Source organism: Calidris pugnax, unplaced genomic scaffold (genome assembly GCF_001431845.1).
Source record: "Calidris pugnax isolate Ruff unplaced genomic scaffold, ASM143184v1 scaffold196, whole genome shotgun sequence".
Lineage (NCBI taxonomy): Eukaryota > Metazoa > Chordata > Aves > Charadriiformes > Scolopacidae > Calidris > Calidris pugnax.
In genome coordinates this window covers 6,133,222-6,155,802 of record NW_015091042.1, presented here as the reverse complement: position 1 = coordinate 6,155,802, position 22,581 = coordinate 6,133,222, and the positions used below count along the sequence as shown (strand labels likewise).

Genomic DNA, 22,581 nt, shown 5'->3' with positions numbered 1-22,581 from the left:
GGCGGAGCTTAGGGGGGTGCTTAACGCCATCAGTATATATGGGGTGGTTAGTGAGGGGGCGTGGCTTAGAGGGGGCGTGGCTATGAAAGGGGCGTGGTTATGGAAGGGGCAAGGTTATAGAAGGGAGCGTGGTTATGAAAGGGGCGTGGTTATGGGAGGGGGCGTGGTCAAGGGAGGGGCGTGGTTATGAAGGGGGCGTGGCCATCCCAGCCACCGCCTGCGCCGCCGGGTTACAAATACTCCCCCCCCAACTCCAGGGCGTTAATTAATCAGCCGCTGTTATTTCGATATTGACGCAAGAGCTAATGGACAAAAGGGGCATCGACGCGATATTTTGCTCCGTCTGAAGGCGGGTAATGGGGATTTATGGCAGGTCTCCCCCCCCCCCCTCCCGAGGTAGGGCAGCAGCCCGGTCAATGCTCGATGGGGTCGATGCGGTGGCCTTATGCAAATTGCCTTCTTTGTATCGCTATCGATATTATTAAAAGCTAATACCCCGAATGCCATCCTCTGATCTGCGTGGAGGCAGGGAAGATGCAGGGAGCTGAAAGGGCGCCCGTTAATTGCACGAGGCTATTCTTCAAGCGCAAGGCGATGTGTTATTGTAGATAAAATCGATACGAGCGTTAACGGATTTTGCAGTTTACTTCATTATGTAAACTCTGCGGTAGTTGAACTCGTTTTCCTTCAGTTATTCACATCAGCCATAATGGGTAATGTCTCTATAACGATCTACATTATAAACCTTTGCAGCTCAAAAACTATCAGGGACCATTCGTCATTAAAGCCATTCCTTCTAATAACAACATTAATTGTAAGCCTACTAATTGAATGAAGATGGCGACGAGCCACAGCCATATATCTGAGCTGCAGCGTGCCTGAGGTGGGGGCATTGTCACAGGCTACAACAGCATCCTTACACTTATCCCTCAAAAAACCTCATTGTGTGGTTTTAGGGAACATGTCTTAATTCAGCCATGTCCCTTACAACCAGGTGTGCAGTGAAATTAGTATGTCAATTAGTTATTTAATAGGGTTAGTAACTCGGAGCTTAGCCCTCCAGCACCGAAGCTGCTGGCACTTTCCGTGGCCACTCATTTTCCTAGAAACTAGGCACATTAATAAATTGGGGAAGGACAGGGGAAAAGCATATTGTGGTCTTCTCATGAAGGCCAAGCTCTACACGGGAGGAACAGCCAATCCATCTACTGCAGGAAGAAAACCACTGAATGCCAGAGACCTACATTTTCTCCAGAGCTGATGCCTCAAATGGTGCTCGTTCTTGGGAGAGAGCAAACATGGTTCTTGCTGTGCTAGTGATGTCCCCACCTTCACAGATGATCCAGTCTCCTTTCTGCAGTGGGTTTTGCCCTGTGTGGATTCCAAGCTCCCACACGTGTTGCTACGCAACACCTCAGGCTTGGAGAAGAGTGGCTGGAGAGCTGTCTGGTGGAGAAGGACCTGGGAATGTTGGTCAACAGATGGCTGAATACATTCTAATAACAACATTAATTGTAAGCCTACTAATTGAATGAAGATGGCGACGAGCCACAGCCATATATCTGAGCTGCAGCGTGCCTGAGGTGGGGGCATTGTCACAGGCTACAACAGCATCCTTACACTTATCCCTCAAAAAACCTCATTGTGTGGTTTTAGGGAACATGTCTTAATTCAGCCATGTCCCTTACAACCAGGTGTGCAGTGAAATTAGTATGTCAATTAGTTATTTAATAGGGTTAGTAACTCGGAGCTTAGCCCTCCAGCACCGAAGCTGCTGGCACTTTCCGTGGCCACTCATTTTCCTAGAAACTAGGCACATTAATAAATTGGGGAAGGACAGGGGAAAAACAGATTGTGTTCTTCTCATGAAGGCCAAGCTCTACACGGGAGGAACAGCCAATCCATCTACTGCAGGAAGAAAACCACTGAATGCCAGGGACCTACATTTTTTCCAGAGCTGATGCCTCAAATGGCGCTCATTCTTGGTAGAGACCTACATTTTCTCCAGAGCTGATGCCTCAAATGGTGCTCGTTCTTGGGAGAGAGCAAACATGGTTCTTGCTGTGCTAGTGATGTCTCCACCTTTACAGATGATCCAGTCTCCTTTCTGCAGTAGGTTTTGCCCCATATGGATTCCAAGCTCCCATACGTGTTGCTACACAACGCCTCAGGCTTGGAGAAGAGTGGCTGGAGAGCTGTCTGGTGGAGAAGGACCTGGGAATATTGGTCAACAGATGGCTGAATACAAGCCAGCAGTTGCCCAGGTGGCCAAGAAGGCCAACAGCATCCTGGTGTGTGTCAAGAACAGTGTGGCCAGCAGGACTGGGGCAGTGACCGACTCCCTGTACTGGCCATTGGTGAGGTCCCACCTGAGGTGCTGCATCCAGTTTTGGGCCCAACGTGACAAGAAGGACATTGAGGTGCTGGAGCGTGTCCAGAGAAGGGCAACGGGTCTGGAGAAGAAGTCTACTGAGGAGAGGCTGAGGGAGCTGGGGGTGTTCGGCCTGGAGAAAAGGAGGCTGAGGGGAGACCTTCTCGCTCTCTCCAGCTCCCTGAAAGGAGGGTGTAGCCAGGGGGGGTTGGTCTCTTCTCCTAGGGAACAGGCCATGGGACAAGAGGGAATGGCCTCAAGTTGCACCAGGGGAGGTTTAGGATGGATATTAGGAAACATTTTTACCCTGTGAGGGTTATTAAGCCTTGGAATGGGCTGCCCAGGGAAGTGGTTGAGGCATCATCCCTGGAGGGATTTAGAAGATGGGTAAAAGATGTAGTGCTGAGGGACATGGGTTCATGGTGGACTTGGAAGTCCTGGGTTAATGCTTGGACTCGATGATCTTAAAGGTCTCTTCCAATCAGACCTATTGGAGCTAAATGCGACATAGTTGCATCAAGGCTGATTTTTATCCTCTGCAAGCTGAGAGGAAATGGCCTCAAGTTGCACCAGGGGAGGTTTAGGATGGATATTAGGAAACATTTTTACCCTGTGAGGGTTATTAAGCCTTGGAATGGGCTGCCCAGGGCAGTGGTTGAGGCACCATCCCTGGAGGGATTTAAAAGATGGGTAAAAGATGTAGTGCTGAGGGACATGGGTTAGTGGTGGACTTGGAAGTCCTGGGTTAATGCTTGGACTCTATGATCTTAAAGGTCTCTTCCAATCAGACCTATTGGAGCTAAATGCAATATAGTTGCATCAAAGCTGATTTTTATCCTCTGCAAGCTGGGAAATAATATTTGTGCACTGGCAGAAGAGTCATTTTCATCTTTCTGACAGTTTTCAGCTGTACTATTACTTTGAATCAATTTCAACTCTATGGTGTTAAACAAATATTTTACTGCTGTCTCATGGAATTAATCTTGTAGATAAAGACTGTGGGAATTTGTGTGGTGTCCAACAGTGTCTGACTATAGAGAAATACCATTGCCACAGGACTGTTTTGAGGCTGGGAAAAGGCACGCTTCCCTCATTTTACACGTGGATATCAAAATGAAAGCTTTATATATTTATTTTAACATGTTGTCTATTTTCCTTGTTGTTATACTCTGTTTGGTTTGTAGCTGGTGGAGAGGGAAAGGAGTGGGAGGTGTCCCTGCCCAGGGCAGGGGGTTGGAACTCGGATGATCTTTAAGGTCCCTTCCAACTCTAACAATTCTATGATTTTAAAACTTTACGATTCTAAAAACTTCAGAAAGGCCCAAAAGGCAGAGTGGAGCACAAACCACCCCCAGCCTCCTGCCGCCAGGGGGCGCTGTTCGCCGCCGCCGCCGCTCTCTGTAGCTGGTGGAGAGGGAAAGGAGTGGGAGGTGTCCCTGCCCAGGGAACGGGGTTGGAACTCGGATGATCTTTAAGGTCCCTTCCAACTCTAAAAATTCTATGATTCTATGATTTTACGATTCTAAAAACTTGGGGAAGGCCCAAAAGGCGGAGTGGAGCACAAACCACCCCCAGCCTCCCGCCGCCAGGGGGCGCTGTTCGCCGCCGCAGCCGCTCTTTCCTGCCCTCTCGATGGTTCTCCCCCCGCCTCTCGCTCGCCTTCACCCTTCGCTTCCGGCGTTGCCACGGGCGGCCAACTTCCGCTTCCTGCTTTCTAGTTCCGGGTTCTCCGGTGGAGGCGGCGATGGCGGCGGCCTCCTCCTCCTCGGCGGCCGCGGGCTGCCGGGAGGGCCCGGCGGTAGCGGCGGGAGTAGGGCCCGGCTGGAGCGACTCCCAGTTCCGTCGTTACTCTTTCGAGACGCGGCCCATCCCGCGGCTCAGCCACAGCGACCCCCGCGCCGAGGAGCTCATTGAGAACGAGGTGCGGTGGGCAGCGGTGGCCCGGCCCGGCCCGGCTTGGCCTGGGGGGCTTGTGCTTCGTGTCTGGCCGGCTAGAGCCGAGCTTCTCGGAAGGTGCGGGGCTCTCCCGCCTCCCGCTGCCGTCCCGAGGCTGTCCCTCTAAAAGCTACCGCCCCCCCTGCCGCGGAGCGCCCGCCGTGCCCCTTCCCCCCGCCGGCTTGGTGGTTGCCCCTGTCCCCTTCCTCTCCGTCGTGGTGGCCCGTTCTTTACGTTGCCGCAACCTCGAGTTGTGAAATTTGCAGGAAAAGTTTGCTTTGACTGCTTTGTTGTCCGGGTGGAAACGTAGGAAGCCGTGGGCACAGGTTTGTTATTTTCTAAGTGAGAGGAATAGAGGCTTTTGTGTTGGTTCTGGGCAAGCTCAGTCTAGTTCTGGTAAGGTTGCTAGTTATTTGGGTTTTTTTTAATAGAATAGCCTGCAAGAAGGGAATGTGTACATGCACAGCTTGGGAGCAAAACAGTTGTCATTCTTGTTTAGGTTGCTTACTGTTTATAGGTGAGGAGATAAGTGATGTCCTTTGTCTTCTTTTTGTAGTGGTTCCTATTTTGGTGTAAAAGAGATGGGGTAATCTTGGGTTTTTTTGGTGGCTGAAGGTTATCTGCATCCTCTGGGTAAAAGAGCTGAGTGCTGGCTCTGTTTCTGGATTCAGAGGTATATTTCTGCCAGTATTTATCCCTTCATAGCTGAGGCTGGAAGCGACCAGACAAAATCTACTATGTCTTTTTGCTACGTGGCAGAACCAAGTAGGCCTAAAACTGTTCCCAGCAAGTGTTTGTCTAACCTCACGTGTTAGAGATTAGCTAAGCAGATAGTGGAATTTCTCCCATTGCTACCAGGAGCTTGCTGGAGGACCTGTTTTAAAACTTCCTACCACGTTATGCTTGTTTTTCTCCCCAGATGAAGGTGTCTGATTACCGTAAATGCCTTTTTCCAGTTCCCTGTTTTTCAAAGAGAGTTTGTGTGGCTGCAATAATGAATGTGTTCGTTCTCAAGTTCAAGAGGTCCTTGCATCACTAAACTTCCTGTTTCTCTCCAGGAGCCGGTGGTGCTGACAGATACGAATCTGGTTTATCCTGCTCTGAAATGGGACCTGGACTACCTCCAGGAAAACATTGGCAATGGGGACTTCTCAGTGTATAGTGCCAGCACACACAAGTTTTTGTACTACGACGAGAAGAAGATGGCCAATTTTAAGAATTTCAAACCCAAGTCGAGCAGGGAAGAGATGAAGTTTGCTGAGTTTGTGGACAGACTCAAAGAAATACAACAAAAAGGGAGTGCTGAGAGGTAAGTGATAGGAGAAAGAGGTCCAAGTAGGGGGTTCGTTTCTCTGCAGTGAGTGTTGATGATTAAACCCTCTCAACCTTTTCATTTATTTTTTTGTAGCCCTGCTTTTTCTGCTGGTTACCCAGTAAAAGAGAGTCACACTGTTAGTTAATCAGACTGTTTACATTGTCTGCAGAGACTTTTTTTTTGTCTTCTCAGACAGAGGCAGGGTTGGATAGAGAAAGCCTTAAGCTTCACTTTCTTTTGGTAGACTGTCGTATTGTTGGAGGAGCTGGTTATCTAATTAAAAAGTTGTGGTTTAACCCCAGCTGACAGGGAAGCACCACAGACCTGGTAGGAGAGAATTGGAAGAGTAAAAGGGAGAAAACTTGTGAGCTGAGATAAAGACAGTTTAATAAGTAAAGCAAAACAAGAAATTAACTCACTACTTCCCATGGGTGGGTGGCTGTTCAGCCATCTCCAGGAAAGCAGGGCTCCCTCATGCGTGATGGTTACTTGGGAATACCAATGCCATAACTCTGAACGTGCCCTTCCCTTTCCTTCTTTCCCTGGCTTTTTATTGTTGAGCGTGACACCATATGGTATGGAATAGCCCTGTTACTTGGGAATACAAATGCCATAACTCTGTACGTGCCCTTCCCTTTCCCTTCTTCCCCTGGCTTTTTATTGTTGAGCATGACACCAAATGGTATGGAATAGCCCTTTGGGGGTCAGCTGTCCCAGCTGTGTCCCCTTCCAACTTGCCCCTTTGGGGTCAGCTGTCCCAGCTGTGTCTCCTCCCAACTTGCTGTGCACTCCCAGCCTGCTCGCTGGCAAGTGGTGGGAGAAGCAGAAAAGGCCTTGATGCTGTGTAAGCACTGCTTGGCAGTAACTAAACCATCCCTGTATTATCAACACTGTTTCTAGCACAGATCCAAAACATAGCCCCATATTAGCTACTGTGAAGAAAATGAACTCTACCCCAGACAAAAGCAGCACAGAAGTACAGGCTGTAGCACTCAGGTTTTTTTACAGAATATCAAGGTATCTAACCCTCTTTTGGAAAGATAATTTTGCCTACGTGCAGTATATGCCTTGGTGGTGATGGCCTGCACCACGAGCAGAGCTGTAAGTTACTGAGAGGAATTTCATGTTTATACAGACTATAACTATTAGCAGCTGTAGTTAAACACTCAGTTAATTGTGTCAGTCACCAGCTCTCTACAAGGACTTATGGATGCTTAATTCTGTCTTAATTGGAAGCAACTCTGTGCCTCTGTCCACTTGTCATGTGTACATTTTTCTTCTTTCTCAAGCTTCGAGTACACTTTTTCCAATAGGGAAGGCAATCCTTGGACTTAAACATTCATTTTTCTTCCAGCATTGCAGACAGTAGCCTGCAATACTGCAATTATTTATACAGAGGTTTGGGGACAGTCTTTTTTTAGTGGTGCCCAGTGACAGGACAAGAGGTAACAGGCACAAACTGGAACATAAGAAGTTCCACCGAAACATGAGGAGGAACTTCTTTCCTGGGAGGGTGGCAGAGTCCTGGAAGAGGCTGCCCAGGGAGGTGGTGGAGTCTCCATCTCTGGAGACATTCAAACCCACCTGGACACGATCCTGTGCAACATGCTCTGGGTGGACCTGCTTTGGCAGGAGGTTGGACTAGATGATCTCCAGAGGTCCCTTCCCACCCCATATCAGTCTGTAATTCTGTGATTCCCTGTGGTCCTCTATGTCTAAATTTAAGCATGTCTTCATGTTCATGACAAGCTTAATACTAGATTTTTGCTCGTCTCTGGGAAAATACAGGCTATATCTGCAGCAAACCCTGAATGACACAGTTGGAAGGAAGATTGTGGTGGATTTCCTTGGCTTCAACTGGAACTGGATTAACAAGCAGCAAGGGAAACGCGGCTGGGGTCAACTGACTTCTAACTTGCTTCTTATTGGCATGGAAGGTAAGCAGGTTCCTCTGACTGGAGGAAAAAGGGAGAAAAGGGCTCTGTTTTCAGTAATTGTTTATCATATTCTGAGACCTGTTTATCGTTTGAACGTTTCAGATGCTGTAGATTTAAAATAAAAAAGGGTTTGCAAGTTGAGCAAAGTTAGTTTTCTGGACTTTGCTTACCATGTCCAATGTCTACCCAGGAGGAAATGCTGATTCTTACATGAAGCATTTGTTCTTAAATGACCTGGTACACTGTGAGGCCAGATTCTCTTTCAATTAAAAGCTGACTTTCTTCTTGGAAGGTTAGAGGGTAGTGAAGAACCTGAAGATGGATAAATCCTAAAAATATTTGGGTAGAGTGGAATTCCAAATCCATCTGGAGACTGACTGATAGGCAGGTGCCTTAGAAGACAGAGGTGCCACTATGCTGCTGAAAAGGAGAATGTTCTAGTAGAAAGTAATCTCAATAACTGGGTGAGGAATGTACGCGTTTTTGTGAAGTGGGATGGCCTATAGTCAATGTATAGAAAAAGCAAGCATCTTCAGAGGAGCCTGTGATTGATCTATTTAATGAAGTTAGGGAGTTAACTGTTATCTTAATTCTCTTTAGTGAAAATACGTCTAAAAAGCAAGCTAAAAGAGAAATATCTGAATTGGCAAACAGCCTGAAAATTGTAGTTGTGAGGGGTACAAAATGACCTACTGTATTTAAATATTTGATTAAATTTAAGATCTAGTGGTGACAGTCAAGCTTCATTACTGTTAAGCAGACTGAGGAGATGCTATTGGGAACACCAATGACAAAGAGATTTGTTTACTTGTTTTCGAGCAAAACAACTAGGACTTTTTTTAAAATCCGACTCCTTTTCTCCAGGCTAATCATTTTTGAAAGTCCATTCCACAACTTGTCTTCTAAAACAGTGTTTTATGAAAAAGCTTCCTGTCGACATTCACCATCTGCTGTTCATGGAAACAAGCTGGAAATCCTAATCCTGTAGAGCATAAGTTGCTGAATATGGATTTAGAATGGAAATTAAGTGGGACAGCAACTGCTCAATAAAGGCTGACTGATACAGTGATCAGTTTGTAATGTTCTGGCGGTCAATTTCCTTGTTTAGTTTTTTGATTATGTGGGAGAGTATTTACTGTCTTTAGCAAGGAATAAAACCTGCTTCTGTCCTTTGTACCTGTACGTGAGCGTGTCTTGATTATCGCTTTTTCTCTCTGTGTAGGGAATGTGACACCAGCTCATTACGACGAGCAGCAGAACTTCTTCGCTCAGATTAAGGGTTACAAGAGGTGTATCCTGTTCCCTCCGGATCAGTTCGAATGCCTCTACCCTTACCCCGTGCACCATCCCTGTGACAGACAGAGCCAGGTGAGTGCAGCAGATCTGCTCTCTGCTCCGGGCCAAAAACGGGCACTTCTGAAGTTGGGAGGAAGCTGCACTAATTGCATACCATTTGCTGAGCTGCTGCAAAACCTGGGTTCAGATCTGGTGGCTGCTGAATACACTGAGAATAGATGGAATCATAAAATGGTTTGGGTTGGAAGGGACCTTCAAGATCACCCAGTTCCAACCCCCTGCCCTGAGCAGGGACACCTCCCACCAGACCAGGTTGCTCCAAGCCCCATCCAGCCTGGCCTTGAACCCCTCCAGGGATGGGGCAGCCACAGCTTCTCTGGGCAACCTGGGCCAGTGTCTCACCGCCCTCACAGCAAAGAATTTCTTCCTAATACTTAATCTAAATTTCCTCTCTTTCAGTCTAAAACTGTTACCCCTTGTCCTATGGCTCCCCTCCCTGATCAAGAACCCTCCCCATCTCTCCTGGAGCCCCTTTAGGGACTGGAAGGGGCTGTAAGGTCTCCCCGGAGCCTTCTCTTCTCCAGGCTGAACAACCCCATCTCTCTCAGCCTGTCCTCACAGAAGAGGTGCTCCAGCCCTCTGAGCATTTTCATGGCCTCCTCTGGACTCCTTCCAACAGGTCCATGTCCTTCCTGTGCTGAGGACTCCAGAGCTGGACACAGTGCTCCAGGTGGGCTCTCACTAGAGCAGAGTCGAGGGGCAGAATCCCCCCCTCACCCTGCTGGCCACACTGCTTTTGGTGCAGCCCAGGATGGGGTTGGCTTTCTGGGCTATGAGCACACGTAGCTGGCTCATGTTGAGCTTCTCATCCACCAACATCCCCAAGTTGTTCTCCTCAGGACTGCTCTCTATGCATTAGGGACTGATGGTGTTTCTGTTTGTGTCTGGTCCTGACTTGCAAGTGCTCGGGCTACAAACATCTCACTGATAGCACAACTGGGCTGCAGTTACTGCCTTCTCTGTTCTGTTTCACTGATCAAACACAAATTTGCTCAGAGACAAATTGCAAGACTCTTGTCTAAGTTGGTGGTACTTTTGGGGCACTGCAGGACATCTCAGTGGAGTTAAGACATGAATGGGAATGTAAAAGCCGTATAGGGAAGATCAGGAGGATTTGGTACAGAGAGCCAATAAAGAGGACTGTCACTGCAGGATGTTCTTCTAAGTTTTTTAATATTTTCTTCGTTAGGTGGACTTTGACAATCCTGACTATGAGAAGTTTCCAAACTTCCGGAGCGTGGTTGGCTACGAGACGGTGGTGGGTCCAGGGGATGTGCTGTACATACCTATGTACTGGTAAGAAGGATGGTGGGGCTGCATGTTGACCAGCAAACAGAGGTTTAAAAGGTCTCCTTAAAGTGTTGGGGTGGCTCTTCAGAGAATTTTGTTTTGACTTCTCCAGCAAGTGTGATATTTTCTGTAATGTCTTGGGCCAATCTTCTTTTTCCTGTCTGTTGGATGGGAGTGGTAATTCTCCCAGACACTGCATTATTGTGTGTGTACTCCATTAACCTTTGTGAGAAAAGGATCTGTATTTAAATTTCCAGAAGTTCTGAGGTCTTGATGATGGAGGTGTGCAGAGCAAGGCTTGTCTAATGCAGCCTGAACTCATCCATCCAAGGTATTTCACTTTAAGCTACAGCAATAATTTCTTTTCTTTTTTTTTGGTGTGGTTTCCATGCAGGTGGCACCACATCGAGTCTCTCCTGAATGGGGGCATTACCATCACTGTGAACTTTTGGTACAAGGTGAGTACAGCCACCTTCCCACACAGCTTGGATAGCTCTAACCCAGAGGATTTTTTTCAGATAGATGTGTATTAGCACGTGTTGTCGATCTGAGAACTTCATTGCACCAAATCCTTTGTGTTAAAGCTGAAAGGTGTTTTCTCCCTTTGGAGTGGTGTGTGAAGAACTGGGTGGCTGGGAGAAGGTGGAAGAATCTGCTGATTCAGGAAGCATGCAATGAGCTATTTTTTGATTTTTTCAGGGCGCCCCAACCCCAAAGAGGATTGAATATCCATTAAAGGCTCATCAGAAAGTCGCAATAATGAGGAACATTGAGAAGATGTTGGGAGAAGCCTTAGGAAATCCACAAGAGGTACAAAAAAGAACCATGTAGTCACTGCTGTTGAATTCGTTATGGCTTAATGCACCACTTTTGATGCCAGCTCTCTGGTGATCTGCAGGGGTCACAAAGAGGGTAGGAGAAAGCAGGGTTGTTCTCTTGCTGAGAGTGGTTCTTCCTGCTGTCTTCAGGAGGTCCTTTGGCTACAAAAAGGCAAGGTCTTTAAATTATAGTTCTGCAGAGGACGACTACAAACAATGGAGTAGCTGGGGGGAAGGTGTACTTTGGCTTTGGACACTGCCAGGGAAGCGTTGCTCCCAAATTCTCCTTAGTCTTCTCTACAACACCACCCAGTATTTGCCAAAAAAATGAAACTGTTGAATCCAAATCTCTTATTTAAGAGAAATCTTTTCAATTGCATCATGTGTTTCCCCTTAATGCATGTCTTGGTCATTTCTGAATTTTTTGCAACTTTAACCGACTGGTTCTGCAGAGTGAGAGCACTAAGAGAATGCTCTCAGATCTCCTGCAGATCTGAAAGTGGAACTACTGGACACGAATACAAATGTTTTCATGGTCTGTAACCCTTAAGCACAGCACAGGAGCTCGTATGAGGTTATGCCTCTCTCCTGAGATTATTGGGGTTGGAACTATGTGATCTTTAAGGTCCTTTCCAACCCAAACCATTCTATGGTTGTTACTGCTACTGTGTGCTGAACTTCCCTGAAGTGGAAATGGGAGTGTCTTGACTGAAAATAAAACCTTAGGAAAATCATCAGTCCTGGCCTTTCTTCTAAGTGACCCCAAGGACCAGAGAGGATTCAAGGACCAGAGAGAATTCAATGAGGAAGAATGTTCCTTCTCTGCCCTGCAAAAAGCCACCCCTGACGACTGTTGGCTCCTTTTAGTAGCACCTACTGAGAAATCATGAATGTAGGGTAGGAAGTGACGAAGTTTCAAACGGATACTGTGGCTGCAATGATTTGGTCACAGCTAAAGTTGAGCGTTGGCAGAGAACCCTGCAATTTTGGAATGGGTGTTTGAGGATGTGCTCAAGGGTGCTCCAGTGTTTTGTCTAGAAAATGCCTCGAAAGTGATTTGGTGTAACCTTAGGCTCAGTTTTTGTGCTGAGATCCTCTGCCCTGGGCTGCTCAGCTCGTAAGGTGGTGTGATGCAGAGGGAGCAGGCCCTGCGGCTGCCGTTTCTGTCACTGTCCCCCACTAACAAATCTGTTTCTTCCCTTTGAACAGGTGGGTCCCTTGTTGAATATGATGATTAAGGGACGGTATGACTAATGCCTGGCTTCCCCGGGTGACTGATGTTGGAGCTGCTTTGTTCACAAGCAATGGAAGATACTGAGCGCTAGTATTGCACGCAGCACTTAACAGACTGATGGGTTTCCTGGCCCATCCCTGCCCCACTACAATAAAAGGGGGGCTACTGGAACTGCAAAAACCGTTAGTACCCCATTCATCCTCCACTCTCACCTAACCGAACCTCCCAAGAAAGAGTCTGCACTTACTGGAAGCTGGATTCATGCTCCCTAACTTGTTATTTTTTCTCCCTCTGCCCTGTTTGCCACGACAAGGAGCATGGCTTCTGGCACTCGGGATTTGTTGCTTCAGGATTTTCAGGCATTTGAAGAAGAGCTTGGAGGAGAACCAGGCGTGATCTTGTTTCCTCAGCGTCACGGAGTTTGGGTTTCCTGGCTGGGTTTATGTGTCGGTGCCTGCGTTTGGATGTAAGATGGGAAGCGATAGGTTTCCAAGTCCTCTGTTGTTAGAGGACCTGTTCATGCTCAACTCTGACACCTTTTTATATAGTGGAAACAAACACGTGAGATGGCCTGTGCGTAATGAGCAACTTGGACAAATAATTCCGTTTCTCCAACTTAAAACATCTACACTTTGGACTTAGTACAGGGTAGAGATCAGAGTGAATTCATGGAGCGTGCAAGCGCCAAATCCAATGCTCTCCAAACGACATCTTGTGTTGTAGGAGTCTAGATAAACCTCCTTCCTGACAGCTTTCTCTGGGGAGTGAAGGCTTCTCTCCTGCTCTTCCGAAGCTGCAGCACGGTTAAAAGGGGCCGTAGCGTTATGAAGGGAGAGGCATAAACCAGGACACTCGCCAAGTCTTGAATCATTAAGCCACATTTTTAAATGAAGTTCCCCATGGGTGCCGAGCTAGACTGTCAAAACGCAGTGTCAGATAGGTACAGAGCCTCCCTTCTCCCCCCCGGGGGTGCTGGTTCCTCAGACTAACACAGGGAAAGTGCCCTTTTTACCGAAACTGCAAGAACTCAAGCGTGTGTGTGGCTGCACGCCCGTGCGCGTGGTTGTGTGATGTCGTGTGGCTCCTGTCCATCAGTGAAATCCACACCAGCGTGTGGTTCCCTTCCTTGTACAGTCAACGTGAGAGAGGTCAGGGCTTTCTGTTTAAATGTGGTTAAAGTTTTTATCTTGATCTTTTTTGTGTTCCGGGACTTGACGTGGCAGGTTGGGAAGCGACAAGACCAGGGCATAGGAACCAGACAAGCTTCTGTTTAAGGGCCATCAGCCTGAAAATTCTTTTTGCTTTCCTCCTCTTTTATGCAAAAGCCTTATTTAAGGCTCACATGGAGGTTGGCTTTTGATTCCCTGAGGTGTGCTGCACGGCTGGCCCTGGTTTTGGGGGGTGGTGCAAAGGTCTTGTATATTTGATGCGGTTGTAAAGGGTCCCAAGATCTAGAGGTGGAAAAACGTGTTCCATACTTCATGTATCTCATCCCAGAGAATAGTGGGGGACTTGTCCTGTTAAGGCTTCCCAGGGTTTTCCCCTCCTTGTTTTTCGGGGCTTGTTTTGATGTGGGATTTGGAGAAAAGCATTGAGAACGTGCCGCTCAAGAAGCATCCCACCTTTGGCCTCTGGTCCCATCCTTCGCTGGGCCGGCTGATGCACCGCTCGCGGTGAGTTTGTCTTGCAAAGAGGTGAAAGGCTTCTCAAATGGGACAGCCCAGGGGCCAGTCTTCTGGCTGCTTCACAGGTCAGAACAAATGAAGTGTAATTAGCAGCCACAGGGTCCTTGTTTAAGAAATCTGTGTCACAGTAGTCTGACTGCCACCTTACTTGTTGCAGACTCTCCTGAGCTGGGGTTAGATCCAGACGAAGGTCACTCAGCTGGATAATTATCGATGCTCAGCCTTTGGGCTGGTGGGGAAGAAGGCTGAGCTGCTGACCCTGGTCAAAAGCAAGGCCTTCCCAGGAATCGTGGGGGCAGGCCCTTGGCTGAAAGATGCTCAAATGAAATCCCATCTCTGTGCTATTTATTCAGCACGTGGTAGTCTCCAGTACCACCAGTTAGACACCATCAACTCGTGAAAGCTCAGGGTGGGAGTTCATGTCCCGTGTGGAGAGAGAATGGTACTTACAGAACTTTAGGATCCTATTGTTGTTTTTTGTTTTCTTTATTTGCCAAAGGTCTAACTTTTAAAGTGTCTGAACAGGTTTTGCTGCACTTGACTTCGTGAAAGCTCATTTACGATGCACTGATGGACTGACTCCCCCCTCTCCTCCCCGCCCCCCCCACCTTTTCCCTTTTCACCTTGTGCTTTCAAATGCCCCTCGCCATGGTATTGGGAAGCTGTGTGTGTTCTCTGCTGGGGGTGTGTGTGCAGGGGGTGGGGTGTGACAAACACACGGTACCTTCTGAAGTGTAGTTCTTAAAATACAACCAATGTGGAACAACAGAAGTGAGTGGTTTTTCTTTTGTCAGAGGCTGACCTGGATGGTTGTCACCAACGGGATGATGGAACAAACTACACTGTGAGGTCTAATGAGTTCTAACAGTTGTTTATCCTTTGGGATATTTTGTTTTCCGTTTGGTCCTTTATCTGATTCATATTTTTGTCAATGAGGTTTTGTGGGGAGCTGTGATGCAGGGCTGTCCCAATGCAGATGGGGGTGAAGGGGGAGACCCATGGCATCAGGGCAGCTCTTGAGGGAAAGAGGGACAGGTCTGGGCTGAGCCTGCTGCTTCTTTTCTTATTGACTTGGGTCTTAGTCTGGAGAAGAGAAGACTGTGGGGGATCTGATCTTTGAGGGTGGCAGAGCCCTGGAAGAGGCTGCCCAGAGAGGTGGTGGAGTCTCCTTCTCTGGAGACATTCAAAACCCTCCTGGACACGTTCCTGTGCAACCTGCTCTGGGTGGACCTGCTCTGGCAGGGGGTTGAACTAGATGATCTCCAGAGGTCCCTTCCAACCCTATATCATTCTGTGATGCTTTACAGCAGTTCTTCCCAATGAGCGAGCAGACCTTGACTGCAGCCAATGGCTCTTTAAAGTCCTAGAACAGGGATGGTGCACTCAAGGTCTTGACAATCTCTTGGTAGTCCTCTGTTTTGATGCATGGTCAACCCACGCTGCTGTCCCAACCATAGAAGTGGAGCAGAGACGGCAACAGGGAGTCCTGCCTTTGCACGTCGTTTTTCAAAGTGCTTTTCTCTAAGCCTCCCTCCTGCCCCACATGTGTGGGGAGCTTCCTTGGGCTCTGGGTTATGCCCTTCATCTTCTGTTCCTCTTTGGGAGATGACACCTCCTGTCAACATTGTCTCCTGGGAAGTCCTGAAGTCACCATCTTCCCTGGGTGCTTTTCTGCCTCGCTGCTGCCCGGAAGGGAAAGGAAAAGGGAAAGAACCGCTGTTACCGTGACAAACACATGCGAAGTAAGTTCTAATTACTGCCTTGCAAAGTCAAATATTTGTTGCGAGCGGAGGACTAATTGGGGGGGGAGGGAGCGGAAGTGGAGGCTCTTGGAGTGTAAGTGGAACAGATGCCCGGACGCCTTGGGGAAACGCAGCTTTTCCTCTACAAATCAGAGCTTTAAATTACAAGGCTTTTACCAACGAGAACAGTTGTGGGAAGTCGTCTGCTCTCATTTGCGTAATGGCTTCTGTCACTGGTGATTAGACACAGGATGAAGGAAAAGAAATTTGACAATTAGGAATGAGCGATCATTAATCAGAATCTTTGTTAGAAGGAGGGAAAGGCGGGGGGGGGGAATATCCCGCAAACAATGGAGACAGCCACTAGAGCCACTGCCAAGTCCATAGAATCATAGAATGGTTAGAGTTGGAAGGGACCCTAAAGACCTTCTAGTTCCATCCCCTGCCCTGGGCAGGGACACCTCCCACCAGACCAGGTTGCTCCAAGCCCCATCCAGCCTGGCCTTGAACCCCTCCAGGGATGGGGCAGCCACAGCTTCTCTGGGCAACCTGTTCCAGTGTCTCACCACCTTCACAGTGAAAAATTTCTTCCTAATGTCTCATCTAAATCTCCCCTCTTTCAGTTTAAAACTGTTACCCCTTGTCCTATGGCTCCACTCCCTGATCAAGAGTCCCTCCCCATCTCTCCTGGAGCCCCTTTAGAGACTGGAAGGGGCTCTAAGGTCTCTCTGGAGCCTTCTCTTCTCCAAGCTCCATTGCTACTGTTGCTCTGCAAAGTCCCCTCCACCTGGGTATGGAGCAGAAGGGAAGGCTCTTGGCATGGTTCTTCCATGGAGTCCTTCCCGTGCTCTCCAGTGATCCCCAGCAACCTGCTTGGTAAGGGAGAGAGCTCACCTTGGAGCCTTCTCCTTGCCCCATCAACACCTTGCCCTTCCTTCTCAGTGCCTGGCTGCAAACTGCCAGCAAAAAAACCCCACAGAAACAACTTCTTAAATTGTTTTCAAAGCACGGAAATGACTTAAATTATGGTGGTCTCCTTTCCTCACACCTTGTGTGCAGCCTCTGCTGTGGAGGAGAGCTGCCATGGGCCTTGACTGTTGTGGAGAAAGATCAGGAGGAGCGACGTGAAAGCAGGTCCAGGCTCTTTTTCCTGATAACGTCATTTTCCACGAGAGCTCGGAGGAACATTATGGGCTGTGTGACAGGTAAATAAAAGAAGGCAGTTGTGACCTCTCTCTGCCTGTCGTTTGCCAGCTTTAGCTCCTCACCCAGCCACGCACAATCCAGTATCAGCATTTGTTGGGGTTTTGTGGGTTTTGATGAAATTACTAGTACACGTGAAATCTGTGGTACCTGTTTTTCCTCCAGCTGTCACTCAAAGTCTTCTCAGGTGAAACATTTTGGTGTAGTTCACGCTGCCTCCGATGAGATCAACAGTTATAGCTTGGGAGGAGGGATGATGAACCATTTGTGGGGCATGCCCCATCCCTGGAGGGGTTCAAGGCCAGGCTGGCTGGGGCTTTGAGCAACCTGGAGGTTGCTCCAACCTCCTCCAACCTGGAGGAGGGCGTCTTCTTATCCACATCCTTATTATTTTAAATGCCTGTTTAAATTTGGAGGAGTGCACCTCATGCTGTTTCTGGATGGTAAAGCAGCCTGTGGTGATGGGGGAGGTTGCTGTTGGAATTCACCCCACAAAATTGCTGTAAACCCTAAGAAAGACTGTGTCACAGCAGGGTATGGCCCTTGCTGTGGGAAATGTCACTGTGCTGGGGTGGCAAGAGCCACGGGTACAACTTTCATCTCAGAGTTTCAGTTGTGTTTTCTCCTGGATAGTCAGGATTCACCATTGGATGTGACCATTCTTACTTGAGTGTAAGAAGTTCCACCTAAACATGAGGAGGAACTTCTTTCCTGTGAGGGTGGCAGAGCCCTGGAAGAGGCTGCCCAGAGAGGTGGTGGAGTCTCCTTCTCTGGAGACATTCAGACCCCACCTGGACAACCTGCTCTGTTCCTGTGCAACCTGCTCTGGGTGGACCTGCTCTGGCCAGATGTTGGACTGGATGATCTCCAGAGGTCTCTTCCAACACCATATGATCCTTTGAAACCCCTTGGGAAGCCAGGAAGGGAGGAGAACATACTCTATCCTGTACATAGGTAGGTTGTTACAAGATCTGCTGCATGTCCCATGCAATGAGCTGTGTGAAGACTCTGCCCGAGCTGAAAGCAGCTAAAGGAGTGAGGTCAAATCATTTCCTTCTAGAAAAGGACAGTCCTCATGGCCAGAGAGGACACAGGGGTTATAACAGCATCCAAGGAGACAGCCTCTATGGGAGAGCTTAGGACCATGGGCAATGGACTGGTTCTGCCTGAGCTTGGCTGCTGCCAGGACCTTTGATGGTCTCTCAGAAGCTGCTCCTATCCATCTGTATTTCACTGGGGTAAAATGCTTCAGGCAGCAAAGAATTACTGGTGCTGGTGGGTATTTAGGTGGGACACCAGCCTCTACAGGCTGTGGAGCTGGTGGGTATGGGGCAGTAAGACCTTGGCATTTGAGGTAATAAGCTTCTGGTCTGTCAGTTCGTGTGAACTACAGAGATTTGTGGAGCTGGGGAGTCCCGGGGCCATGTCACTTGGGCTGTCAGATCTGACACGGCTCTGGCAGAGCAGACCTTAGTGCTCTCTGAGCCCCCCTCCGGGGGTGGTGGGGGGTGAGCAGGGGTGGGAATCTCCAAGTGGGCTTCAGGGCTCTGAAGGACCCACTCACCTGCCACCAGTTCACTCCCAGCATGGCCCGGGGCTCCTCACTTCCACCTCCTCCCCAGCACGGTAGCGATCCTGGGTCTCCTGGTTTTGCTGTTTGTTTATAGCTCTCCCCATCCCATCTGTCTTTCTCTCCTCCTTCCTCCCCTTCCTCCTCCCTCCCTCTCCCTCTCCCTCCTCCCCCTCGTTCCCTGTAAGCGATTAATCATTTTGACAGGCTCGGCGATGGCCTTTATTTCCTTGAGGCGGCCAAGAAATGTCTGCGAGCACCTTCTCTGACACCCCTCGTGTTCTCTCACCAATCAGACCAGCCACTTCGCTTGGAGTGACACCACCAGAAAGGCAGGGGGTGGGGGAAACTCCAGCAGAGCCAGCTGGGGAAACGGGCAGTGGGACAGCACCCAGTTGGGGTGCCATGTGGTGTCCCCCCACCGTTAGCAGTGATGAATATGTCATTTCACTCTAGCTTGAACGTGTCATACGTTGCTCCCTCCCTCTCCTCCCCAGGCTCCCCTGCAAACCTTGGTTTGGGTGCAAAGGCACCTGGGATGAAATCAGGCTGCTCGGAAAAATATCAGCCTCCAACAGAGGAAAAGCTGTGGGTGAAGAACGAAGAGCAGGTTGGGATCTTCCAGGGGAAAAAAGAACGGGGATGATCCTGCAGATGGATGTGAGAACCTGGGAAATGGATGTGACCTTCCTGGGAAACTCCCCTTTGTCTTGGGCAGGAAGGAAGGTGCCTCCAAGCCTTGGTCATGGTTCTCCTGGACTTGTGCTGTTGTCACGAGGATGCCTTCCACTGACCAGCAGGTGGGAGAGCTCTCAGGGCATGGTATGTGCTATTGCAAATGGCTGTACCACTTGGCCAGAATGAAAACAGGTTGGATCAGGGTGCGTGATGTTCCCAAGAGAACTTTTTATCTGCTCTAATCAAGCTTTACAGCATCCTCCATCCCCTTGGCACGGGACCCAAGGCTGCCGTACCTCTAGAGTTATTCTTTCTCCTCTTAGCATGAAAATAACTATTTTCCATAGTGGGAAGGAGAGGGCCAGAAGTAACCATTCTACCAGGGGCCTCTACCAGAGACCCTTTGTGCAGAAGAGGGTATTGTAATGAACACTTGAAGAAGTGGAGGAGATGGTGAAGAAGGAAAAGAAGTTGAAGATGCTGCACTAGAAGCCAGATGGAACATGATGTAAGTGGCTGGATATAGTGGGGTGGCTGAGGGAGCTGGGGGTGTTCAGCCTGGAGAAAAGGAGGCTGAGGGGAGACCTTCTCACTCTACAACTCCCTGAAAGGAGGGTGTAACCAGGGGGGGTCGGTCTCTTCTCCCAAGGAACGGGTGATGGGACAAGAGGAAATGGCCTCAAGTTGCGCCAGGGGAGGTTCAGATGGGATATTAGGAAAATTTTTTACCTTGTAAGGGTTATTAAGCCTTAGAACAGGCTGCCCAGGGAAGGGGTGGAGTCACCATCTCTGGAGGTATTTAAAAGACAGGTAGAACTGCTGCTTAGAGATATGTTTTAGTGATGGTTTTTGTCAGTGGTGGGTTGATGGTTGGACTCGATGATCTGAAAGGTCCCTTCCAACCCGGGCAATTCTATGATTCGTAAGGCAGGAGACTGGTTATAGTGACCCAAGGGGTTGTCTCTAGTCTCTTGTTCCTATTAAACAGTAAAGAAGCCCTGAGCTGAGACTAGAAGTGAAAAGGCTTATCCTGGATGAAAGGCCCTAGAGTAAGACTGCCCCAATTTTTCAAGAAAGGCAGGTGGGAGTGTACAGACCTAAAAGCTGATAGAGCCTAAGTCCAGGAGCTCCAGGGAGCTCATCTGGAGTAAACATCTTTGCCCATTATGGACAGACTCTGCATGGGATCTCTGGAAGACTTGAACTAAAGAGGAGTTAACAGGCCCTTTCCAGCAGACAAAAAGGCAGTGTGGACCCTGCTGACAGACATGCTGCCCCATGTCTTGGGAGTGACCTCTGCCAAGGTCACTGCTGAGTTTCTCTAAGCTAGCGTTTCTCTCAAGGAAATATTGATTTTGTGCTGGTGGTGCTAAGCACTGTTGTTGAAGGAGAGGCTATAAATGCTTGGCAGAATGGTGGTGGCCCTTCTTGGCAGCTAGTCTCACCGATCTGGATTGCTTTCTGCAGGCTTCTTGTGCTCATGTGTCCAGGGTGAGGAGCGCTGGCTTTGTGGTTCCAGGCTGGTGATCACTAATGGCTTCAGTGCCTCTTCTCCAGTTTGAGGTAGTTATGTTTGCTCCCTTGTGTTTGGTCAAGGATGGGATACATTCATTAGCAGCAGAAAATGGCCCTCCCACCAGACCAGGTTGCTCAAAGCCCCATCCAGCCTGGCCTTTAACACCTCCAGAGATGGGGCAACCACAGCTTCTCTGGGCAACCTGTTCCAGTGTCTCACCACCCTCACAGTGAAAAATTTCTTCCTGATATCTAATCTAAATCTCCCCTCCTTCAGTTTAAAACTGTTACTCCTCATCCTGTCGCTCCCCTCCCTGCTCAAGAGTCCCTCCCCATCTCTCCTGGAGCCCCTTTAGGGACTGGAAGGGGCTCTGAGGTCTCCCCAGAGCCTTCTCTTCTCCAGCTTGAACAACCCCAACTCTCTCAGCCTCTCTTCATAGGAGAAGTGCTCCAGCCCTCTGAGCATCTTTGTGGCCTGCTTTGGACCTGGCTCCAGCCCTCTGATCATCTTTGTGGCCTGCTTTGGACCTATTCCAAGAGGTCCATGTGTTGAGGACTCAAGAGCCGTGGTGACCCCGAGGCAGCTGGAGTTATGGGGGCAGGGGGGGCTGTCCTCAGGTAAGGGCTGACCTTCTGGCCAGCATGATAGGTGACAAGGTGACTTGCCTGGTTGTGAATGGGAAGGTGTTGCAACCAGGAGCTGTGATCCCCACTGTAGGTGAGCTGGACTATGCCCAGGACAAAAATTTGCCCCTGCTTCCAGGGATGTGGTATCTAACTTCAGAACTGGTCTGTGCTCTTATGGTCCTTGTGGATTTCTGCAGCTTCAGGTCCAGGTGCTGAAGATCCTTACAGTGGCCTGGATCATCCCCTGTCTCCTCGAAAATCTGGCATATCCTTGGTTATTGGAAACATCTCCATGTTGTGTGGCTGTTCCAAACTTATGAGCAGCAACCAGTGCCTAATGGGAAAGATGGAGCATGAAGTTAACTTTGCGTGTTCCTTTAGGTGACAGAGGTGATTGTGCCCTTGGAGACTTCAGAACTGGAGGTTGGGCTGGTTGAACTTGGGCATCTCACCTTTTTGAGGTGCCCTGGGCCAACGGAGACATTGGTGTCCGGGCTCTGTCTGTCTGGGCTGCTCTGAACGTTATGGATGTGTTGCTGCTGTCTTTGCGGAGTGGATGAAAGTGTTTGTGGTAAAATGTAATCAAGTGGAAAATTGCAGTGCATATAAACACATATGGCACTCAATGACTGGGCATTAGGCACAGTGACTGCAGGCAAAAAAAAAATTATCTGTAAACGTTTCGCAGCAAGTTTCGAAATCTTAAAGAACAATAAGATATTAGCAATTTAATGGGGTGATTCAGCGAGGCAGCGATCCTTGCGTTGGGAGAACGAGGATGCATGCGGCTGCAGTGGCGGGAGCGGCTGGGATTACTCAGCCAAGCTCAACAAGCCCTGTCTACTGGCACAAGAGAGCTGCCAAAGGCTTCCTTCGCGTGGCGAGGTGGCTGTGCTTGGAGAGGAGAGGGCCAGGAGGTGGCTCGTGAACCTTACAGGTGCCACCTTCCAGCCTCCTCCAAGAGCCTGCTGTTTAAAACAGCGTTTGGAAGAGGTTGCCTGTGGTCAATGAGGCAGAACTGATGGGAAAGGTGGGTCAGACCTGGCTCGGGTTGGGAGCTGTGGTGGCACGGCAGGTTAATGGCTGGATTTGGCCTCACAGAAAGGGAGAGCTGGGTCCCGTTCACCTCCTGGGCCTCCAAGCTCCATCTGCTTATTGCTGCCCGGGGTAGCACCTTCCCAGCTATTGCTGAGCCCACCACAGTCCAAGATCTTCCCTGGGGACAACTGTTTTTTCCCCCTGCCAAGGAGCTCCGTCATCTGCTGGAACCACACTTGGGTCTGTCATGTCTAACACCATGGGATT

At 49.0% G+C, this 22,581-nt stretch overlaps 1 protein-coding gene across 1 annotated transcript; it reads left to right on the top strand.

Annotated features, from left to right (window-relative positions):
• Positions 1-4,099: 4,099 nt before the first annotated feature.
• On the top strand, positions 4,100-14,712 carry HIF1AN (hypoxia inducible factor 1, alpha subunit inhibitor). The gene is made up of 8 exons (XM_014956360.1): positions 4,100-4,292; positions 5,365-5,615; positions 7,410-7,558; positions 8,781-8,926; positions 10,104-10,210; positions 10,599-10,662; positions 10,904-11,014; positions 12,232-14,712. Exons 1-8 carry the CDS (start codon positions 4,116-4,118, stop codon positions 12,274-12,276), a joined length of 1,050 nt encoding a protein of 349 aa, XP_014811846.1. The 5' UTR covers positions 4,100-4,115; the 3' UTR covers positions 12,277-14,712.
• Positions 14,713-22,581: the final 7,869 nt, after the last annotated feature.